At 42.4% G+C, this 8,844-nt stretch overlaps 1 protein-coding gene across 1 annotated transcript; it reads right to left on the bottom strand.

The window, feature by feature from the left end:
• Window positions 1-1,995: 1,995 nt before the first annotated feature.
• Window positions 1,996-4,222, bottom strand: LOC140273181 (protein NLRC3-like). The gene is made up of 2 exons (XM_072368697.1): window positions 2,554-4,222; window positions 1,996-2,000 (listed from the first exon to the last, which is right to left on the bottom strand). Exons 1-2 carry the CDS (start codon window positions 4,220-4,222, stop codon window positions 1,996-1,998), a joined length of 1,674 nt encoding a protein of 557 aa, XP_072224798.1.
• Window positions 4,223-8,844: the final 4,622 nt, after the last annotated feature.

The following is an 8,844-nucleotide window of genomic DNA, read 5'->3' as shown; positions in this document are numbered from 1 at the left end:
CTTGTCCACCATGACGTGTGCTGCTGCCTTTCTTGGCCAGGTCACCCTTGTTAAACAGGTCTTGATCTCAATTGTTCTTTTATCTGGTTAAATAAAGGTTTAATAAAAATATAAATAATAAAACCATCCTGAACAGGTCAGCTGTTCATCCATGACTGTAAAGCAGAATTAAAATGATCAGCAGTTGAACAGCTGAATGAATCCTGACCTGAGAGCTTCCAGGTTACAGTTTGGACTCTGCAGTCCAACAGACAGCTGCTTCACCCCTGAATCCTGCAGGTTGTTGTTACTCAGGTTCAGTTCTGTCAGACTGGAGGACTGGGAGCTGAGAGCTGAGGACAGAGCTGCACAGCTTCTCTCTGAGAGGTTACAGCCACTCAGTCTGAGGAGGAATAACAGGAAAAGAGTTAAGTTATGTAATTATTAATTATTCACATTAAAGATGGTTGGATTAATAAATAATGATGACATTTATCCTAATTCTACATTATAAAGTGTTGCCACATTCTTGCAGCATGTTTCTTTCCTCTTTATGTGAACTGATCTGATGTAACTGTTTGCTGTGAATCTGTGTTATCTACAAACTGAAATTATCTGAGAAATAACTAATTTTGAGTGGAAACAAATCTCCCTCCTTGATGATGTTGAGTTGGCCTGGAAATTCCTTCATGATGAACTCTTGAAGCTTATCAATAAACATGCTCCCTTGCATACATTTAGGATAAAAGAGTGAAATAATCCCTGATTTTCCACTGAAACTGGAAACCTCCTTAAAAAAAGAGATCCTGCCTGGACCAAGGCACGAAAACCCAAATTAGAGGCTGATTGGATCATTTTCGTCCTCTGCAACAAGTGTTCCTCCTTAATTAAGAAGAATAAATCTGAATTTTATTCATCTGAAACCACCAAAAATCTAAATGATCCCAAGAAATGTTGGAATGTAGTGAGATCTGCTTCTGGTGCTTCTGGTGAACTTTGGTCACAGATTCTGTGAACTTGGCTGATAAATGTGCTGTTAAACTATTTTAATGAACTTTTCATCACAGCAGGGCACTTGTTTGACTCCTTTAACAGTAACTTTAAAAACTCTCTTTAAATAATGAGCCTGCTGCTGTAAACTGTCCCCTGTTGACTGTTCTTTTCATTTTGAACCTGAGTCTGTTTCTGTGCTCCGTAGTGCGCTAAAAAAGTTGGACTCCAAAGAACCAGCTGGTCCTGATAGTTTGGACCCATTTTTCCTGAAGCTGGCTGCTGACTTAATTGCTGAGAACTTTAGCTTGTATCTTTAATCTAAGCCTCAGCACAAACAAACTTCCCAAAGTTTGGAACTCCACATTTGTCCTTCCGCTGCTAAAAGGAGGCGAAAGCTCAACGGTGAATGATTACAGGCCGATCTCAAAAAGATGCTCTCTGGTGAAAGTATTTGAAAAACTGGTCTGTGACCAACTGAAGGAGTTTTTAGAGTCAAACAACAATCTAAAGCCCTTTCAGTCAGGTTTTAGGAAGCAGCACAGCACTGCTACTGCTGCCCTAAAAGCTTTAATGATGTGTTTGAGGCATTGGATTAAAAACAGGTTTATATCTTTAATGTTTGTGGATGTAATTGTTGTCCATCTGTCTTGTCCACCATGACGTGTGCTGCTGCCTTTCTTGGCCAGGTCACCCTTGTTAAAGAGGTCTTGATCTCAATTGTTCTTTTATCTGTTTAAATAAAGGTTTAATAAAAATATAAATAATAAAACCATCCTGAACAGGTCAGCTGTTCATCCATCACTGTAAAGCAGAATTAAAATGATCAGCAGTTGAACAGCTGAATGAATCCTGACCTGAGAGCTTCCAGGTTACAGTTTGGACTCTGCAGTCCAACAGACAGCTGCTTCACCCCTGAATCCTGCAGGTTGTTGTTACTCAGGTCCAGTTCTGTCAGACTGGAGGACTGGGAGCTGAGAGCTGAGGACAGAGCTGCACAGCTTCTCTCTGAGAGCTTACAGCCACTCAGTCTGAGGAGGAATAACCGGAAAAGAGTTAAGTTATGTAATTATTAATTATTCACATTAAAGATGGCTGAATTAATAAATAATGACATTTATCTTAATTCTATATTATAAAGTGTTGCCACATTCTTGCAGTGTGTTTCTTTCCTCTTTATGTGAACTGATCTGATGTAACTGTTTGCTGTGAATCTGTGTTATCTACAAACTGAAATTATCTGAGAAATAACTGTTATTTTCTCTCCTTTTAACAAGCAAACAGAGTATTTAAAACATATTTATCTCTGTACTTACACAGCTTTGTTGGAGGCTTTGACCACTGGCAGCAGCCTCAGAAGAGCCTCCTCTGAAGCAGAGTATTTCTTCAGGTCAAACACATCCAGATGTTTTCCTGATGACAGTAAGATGAAGACCAGAGCTGACCACTGAGCAGGAGACAGTTTATCTGTGGAGAGATGTCCTGAACTCAGGGCCTGTTGGATCTCCTCCACCAGAGAACGATCATTCAGTTCATTCAGACAGTGGAACAGATTGATGCTTCTCTCTGCAGACAGATCCTCACTGATCTTCTTCTTGATGTAATCAACTGTTTCCTGGTTGGTCTGTGAGCTACTTCCTGTCTGTGAGCTACTTCCTGTCTGTGAGCTACTTCCTGTCTGTGAGCTACTTCCTGTCTGTGAGCTACTTTCTGTCTGTGAGCTACTTCCTGTCTGTGTCAGCAGGCCTCGTAGGAGCCTCTGATTGGTCTGCAGGGAAAGACCCAGGAGGAAGCGGAGGAACAGGTCCAGGTGTCCATTTGGACTCTGTAAGGCCCTGTACACAGCCCATTTATTGAGATTATTCAGATCAAGTACTTGTGGCCTCTTGGATCGATGATCTTCTCCCATCAAGTTGACTCCAGACTTGATGAAGGTCAGATGGACATGAAGAGCAGCCAGAAACTCCTGAACACTCAGATGGATGAAGCAGAACACCTTCTCCTGGTACAGCCCTCTCTCCTCTTTAAAGATCTGTGTGAACACTCCTGAGCACACTGAGGCTGCTGAGATATCGATGCCACACTCTGTCAGGTCTGATTCATAGAAGATCAGGTTTCCTTTCTGCAGCTGCTCAAAAGCCAGTTTTCCCAGAGACTCAATCACCTTCCTGCTCTCTGGACTCCAGTGTGGATCTGTCTCAGCTCCTCCATCATACTTGACCTTCTTCACTTTGAGCTGAACCACCAGGAAGTGGATGTACATCTCAGTCAGGGTCTTGGGCAGCTCTCCTCCCTCTCTGGTTTCCAACACATCCTCCAGAACTGTAGCAGTGATCCAGCAGAAGACTGGGATGTGGCACATGATGTGGAGGCTTCGTGATGTCTGGATGTGGGAGATGATGCTGCTGGCCTGCTCTGAATCTCTGAATCTCTTCCTGAAGTACTCCTCCTTCTGTGGGTCAGTGAACCCTCTGACCTCTGTCACCATGCCAACACAGCCAGGAGGGATCTGATTGGCTGCTGCAGGCCGTGTGGTTATCCAGAGGCGAGCCGAGGGAAGCAGGTTCCCCCTGATGAGGTTTGTCAGCAGCACATCCACTGAGGTGGACTCTGTAGCATCAGTCAGGGGCTCCTTGCTGTGGAAGTCCAGAGGAAGTCGACACTCATCCAGACCGTCAAAGATGAACACAACCTGGAACTCTTCAAAGCTGCAGATTCCTGCTGCTTTGGTTTCAGTAAAGAAGTGATGAACAAGTTCCACCAAGCTGAACTTTTTCTCTTTCAGCACATTCAGCTCTCTGAAAGTGAATGGAAACAGGAACTGGATGTCCTGGTTGGCTTTGCCTTCAGCCCAGTCCAGAGTGAACTTCTGAGTTAAGACTGTTTTCCCAATGCCAGCCACTCCCTTTGTCATCACTGCTCTGATTGGTTCATCTCTTCCAGGTGGGAGTTTAAAGATGTCTTCTTGTCTGATGGATGTTTCTGCTCTGCCTGCTTTCCTGGATGCTGCTTCAATCTGTCTGACCTCATGTTCATCATTGACCTCTCCAGTCCCCCCCTCTGTGATGTAGAGCTCTGTGTAGATCTGATTCAGAAGGGTTGGGTTTCCTGCTTTAGGAATCCCCTCAAACACACACTGGAACTTCTTCTTCAGAGCAGATTTAACTTTACGTACACAAAGTTCTGAATGAAGACAAGAAATAACATCAGTAAACAGACATTTCCACCCTGTAAAGAATGAGTATTTGAACATGTGTTGTTCTGTGAGCTGAGACATCAGTAAATGTGTCATTTATCCAGCAGGTTAAATCTTTAGAGAAATCCTCTTACTGCTCTGCAGACGCTCAGCCAGCTCCTCCTGCTTCATTCTCCTCAGGAAGTGAACTGTGATCTTCACTAATGCCTCTCTGCTGCTCCTCTGCTCTTCATCCTCACCCTCCCTCTGGTTCTCTAAGCATTCTGGGTAATCTGGACTCAGAACCTTCTGGATCTTCTTCAGCTCCTCCTTCACAAAAGTGAGCATGTTGTCCTCCAGCAGCTGGAACAGAATACTATATGAATGAGCCAATCAGGCTGAAATCATGGAGCCAAACATCAGATCCATGTTGGACACACTGACAATCCGCTGGTCTGCAAAGTGCAGCCTGGAGATGACTGTGAACACAATAGATGGAAAAGTAGCTGTTGTACATGTACAGACCATAAATATGGAGTCCAGCTGTGTCTGATGCTGCTGGGCAGACTGACCACTGGGAACCTCTGGGCTCTGCTGGTCCACTCTGTGGAGGAATGATGAAGAATGAGCTCACATTGTGTCTGTCCACACAGAGACAAACACAAGGTAAAGGTCCATGAAGGGATGTGTGGATGTGAACAGTGAACGCAGCCATAAAGCAGCTGATTAACTCTGAAGCTGCACATCAGCAGCATCTGTGTTCCAGAAGATAAGAGCTCAGTGTGTCTCTAACAGTGGGAGGAAGCTGGTGTCAGATGAAGCAGTTTGAGGAGGAAGGGACACAGAACTGTGTGAACAGACAGAAGATTTGTGTGTTTGTGAGGAGTCCAGCTGACGTGTTGGTTGGATTGTAGCTGTAGTTTCTAAAATACAACAAGAGCTTCAATCTGGAATCACTTCATTGGTTTGTCCACAAGAGAAATAAAACATAGAATTGTCACAATTTGACCCCCAATATTGTGACAATACTACGTTTTATTTGGCCTTTTCACTGTTGACTATCAAGTTTCCCTCAGCGATTAAAAAGAAGAAAATGGCTGAAAGTCGGCCATTTTCTGTGAAAAATACAACATTTTAAGACAGCATTTGTCTGCATTTTGATGAAATTTCTAGCGAGAACTACGCATAATATTTTCATCATCTTCGTTCAGGGAATGTAGACGAGCTTTCGTTTATTAGTTTCACAGAAGATTTTAGTGTCTCCTTGAAGAAAACATAAGAATAAAATGTTTTCTACCGTTGTTAAGGTGGTTGCCATGGACACTGCTATCTCTGTCACCGACAGAAACTGTTAGTTTCCGTTGTGGACCCAAGTAGAATTTGCTGTGAGACTGGGTTGCTCTACAACATTTTACAGTGTTACACCATTTACACTCAGCTCACCTCAGAGACCGTGAACGTTGGTCTGATTTAAAGTCAATAAGACGATAGTTTGACCTGTCGCTCCTCATGGACACACAGCTGGGTTCAGGTTCAGGTTCAGGTTTAGGTTCAGGTTCAGGTTCAGGTTCAGGTTCAGGTCTCTGAAAGCTGCTGATAGGAAAAAAAACACTTGTTTAATTTAAATTTACATGTTCAGTAAAATTCAGTTTGGATTAAAAAGTAAAAATGTGACAGAAAATGATTTATTTTGAATAAATCAACAGAAAACTTCACTTTGTTTTAATAAAGAGCAGAAAGACTAAAGCAAACATCACATTACACACATGATGCAGCTGATAAATCTCATCAGAGACATCAAGAACTGATCCAAGTCTGAAATAATTCATCTGAACCATGATGCAGCCTCCACTGAATACTGACAGCTACTCACTGTTTGTCTGATGGAACATCATGTTGGAAATTAATAATATCTTCCTTGGACCTGTTGCTCTTAAAGGACACACAGCTGGGTTCAGGTCCAGATTCAGCTGCAGATCCAGCTTGGTTCCTGTGAATAAAGGTGGTTTGGTGATGTGAGCGCTGAGCTCTGACATGGAGAAGAGTCATGGACAGTTAGAGATGGTGGTCTCACCTCTGAGCTTTGCTCTGGCTCTCATGTTCCCCACACAGAGTGGTTTTAGTGTCCTCACACTGATCCATGCTGCTGGATTCACATCAGCTCACACACACTTTCTACCTTCATCTGCAGAGGAAACACAGATCATTCATCTGCACATCAACTCAAATCCTCTTTTCCATCATCTGAGCTGTAAAAAGATCAGCTGCTCCTCCACTGATTGGCTCTGATTCTCTGTTTCATATCAGTGTCTCTGAATGCAGTCAGACAGGAGTGTTGAGGCAGAGGAAGCTGCCATCAGCTGCTGTACTTCCACTACCTGTCCACTAGGTGGAGGCATGGAGCTACAGCCCAGCACACACCTCATGATCCCGATGACCTTGATGAAGGATTCTTTAGTTTAGTTTTCAGAGGACTTTTTAACAGCAAATACAAACAGAGACAGATGTTAGATCTTAGCTGTGTGAGGCTTTAATAAAGCTGATCAAAAGTCTAAATACTGAGAAAAAGGAGCTGAAATTAAATCAAACCTGTTAGGAAATGGTACGATCCACCTCAGGGGTGTTTGAGTATTTTTCTGATCATGAATGTGATAAATATATTTATATAACTTGTCAGTATCATGTCTTCAAACATAACGTGAAAATTGGTAAAAGCTGGGAAAACTCATTGTAAATGCATTCAAATTCATGTATAATGGGACAAAAACAGCCGTATTTGGAGAGAGATTTGGAGTTATGAGACTTCAATTTGAACTCGTTTTCTTGATTCTTTCTCACGGCAGCAGGATGAGTCACAGCTCACATTTATAGTAAAAATGTAAAACCAATCGCAATGACTTTCAAATTGGGTGTAAGGACACAAACCCTGTGCTCCTCTGTTATGACACACAGCTGTCTCCATAGCAACTAATCTGCTGCTGCTCCTTATAAGGGCCAAGATGGCTGCCTTGTTTACGCCAGCCGCTGAGTGTCTGTCTGCTCCCATTACAGTATGACTGACAGCCTTACATGTCTGTACACGACACATCTCTGAATGTGATAAATATATTTAACTTAAATAAAATAAAACATGAAGCAGTTTGTTTGAGAAGGAAACAAACAGAAACATCAGCTGATCATCATGTTGATTGATTCCAGTTAATCAATAACCTGATCATCATGTAGATTTGTCTTCAAACACAAAGTGATCAAAGTTTGTTCTGAAATAAGAAGCTAACATGTTCTCCAACATTACAGAGCAGAAACAAACAGGAAACTCACAGATTGTTCAGAGCTGCAGAAGAAGAAGACTCTCCACTCGACAGACTGAGACACAGGTGAGCTGCTTCCTGGAACCAGTCAGAGCAGAGTCCACCTGTGATGGAGGCGGGACAGATAGAAGCTGTCTGACCAGTGGAGTTCATGTTAAAACACGCCTCCAAGCTCCTGAACAACAAACTCTGATCTGAAAACATTTATTCAGCCGTTCTCTCTGAATGTTCTCTGAGATTCTCCAGAATCGCCGTCAGAAACATTAAAACCAGGCTTTGAACTGGGATCTGTTCTGTGCAGCAGCTCTGTAGTTTTAGTGCTGCTGCAGATGCACCAGATGTGTGCAGCTAGACTGAAAACATCTGTCATCGTGTGACAAACTGTGAACACATCAAGGCGACATCTCTCTGGTCTGCAGACCAATCAGAGCCATCCTGGATCCAGCTGTCTGTGTGTAAAACTGATGCTAATAAAATGTTAAAGTCCTCTCTCCTGTGTATCTGCATCAACTCCAACAGCGGTGCTGTAATGCTGATGATGGGATGAGACACGAATACCACAGTTTTTCAGATTTACAGTAAACTGGAGCTGATTTATCTCCTACAAACTGGATCAGATCTTTCCAGGACTTTTCAGTTTCCTTTTCTTTGTTCAGATATTTCACCTGCAGCTCTGAACCTTCAACATTTAAAGGGAAACATCCTGTGTGTTCATTAGAAAATAAGAGTAAAGAGATGAAGAAACTAACAGAGTCAAGTTTGGTTTCAGTGTGAGAAAAAAGGCCAAAAAGAAAGCAGGCTGATTAATTTTCATTAGTTAATGTTACAGCTGGAGTTGATCTGATCAGCATCACATCATTACATGATGTCATGCTGAGAGCTTTCAGCTAATCTGCCTTATAGGTTAGTTTGAGCTGGAATTCAGCAGCTAGTTTCATTTAACAGGAAATAGAGGAAACACAGTTTATCCAACTGTGAGATCTTTCAGACAGCCACACCTTCGTCTCTTCAAGGTGAAAATATGTCGTCGGACCGGTCAGACTCGGTTAAAGTCAGATGCTGACGCCTGAAGACATTAACCCTTCTCATGATGCTCAGAGGGAACAAACAAACACTCTGTTTCTGTTTCCATGTGTCACTGTTTGGCTGTTGAAGCTCTGATGAACAAAGTGGACTCTTCATTGATCTGGATTTATCTCCCTCTGGTGGTGAAAAGATGAACTTCATGATGTCAGTTCAATGAACAGATTAAATTATGTGTTTTTAAACACTTAAATACTTCAGTGTAGTTATTAAAGTTGTAATAATGACTGTTGATAACCACATGAAACCATGAACTGAACATATAATATCTAATCAGGTTTAGAGTCATTGAACAGAAAGAGCTCA

The sequence above is a fragment of the Leuresthes tenuis genome, unplaced genomic scaffold (genome assembly GCF_036924035.1).
Source record: "Leuresthes tenuis unplaced genomic scaffold, fLeuTen1.0.hap1 SCAF_17, whole genome shotgun sequence".
NCBI lineage: Eukaryota > Metazoa > Chordata > Actinopteri > Atheriniformes > Atherinopsidae > Leuresthes > Leuresthes tenuis.
This window is presented reverse-complemented; position numbering and strand designations above follow the sequence as displayed.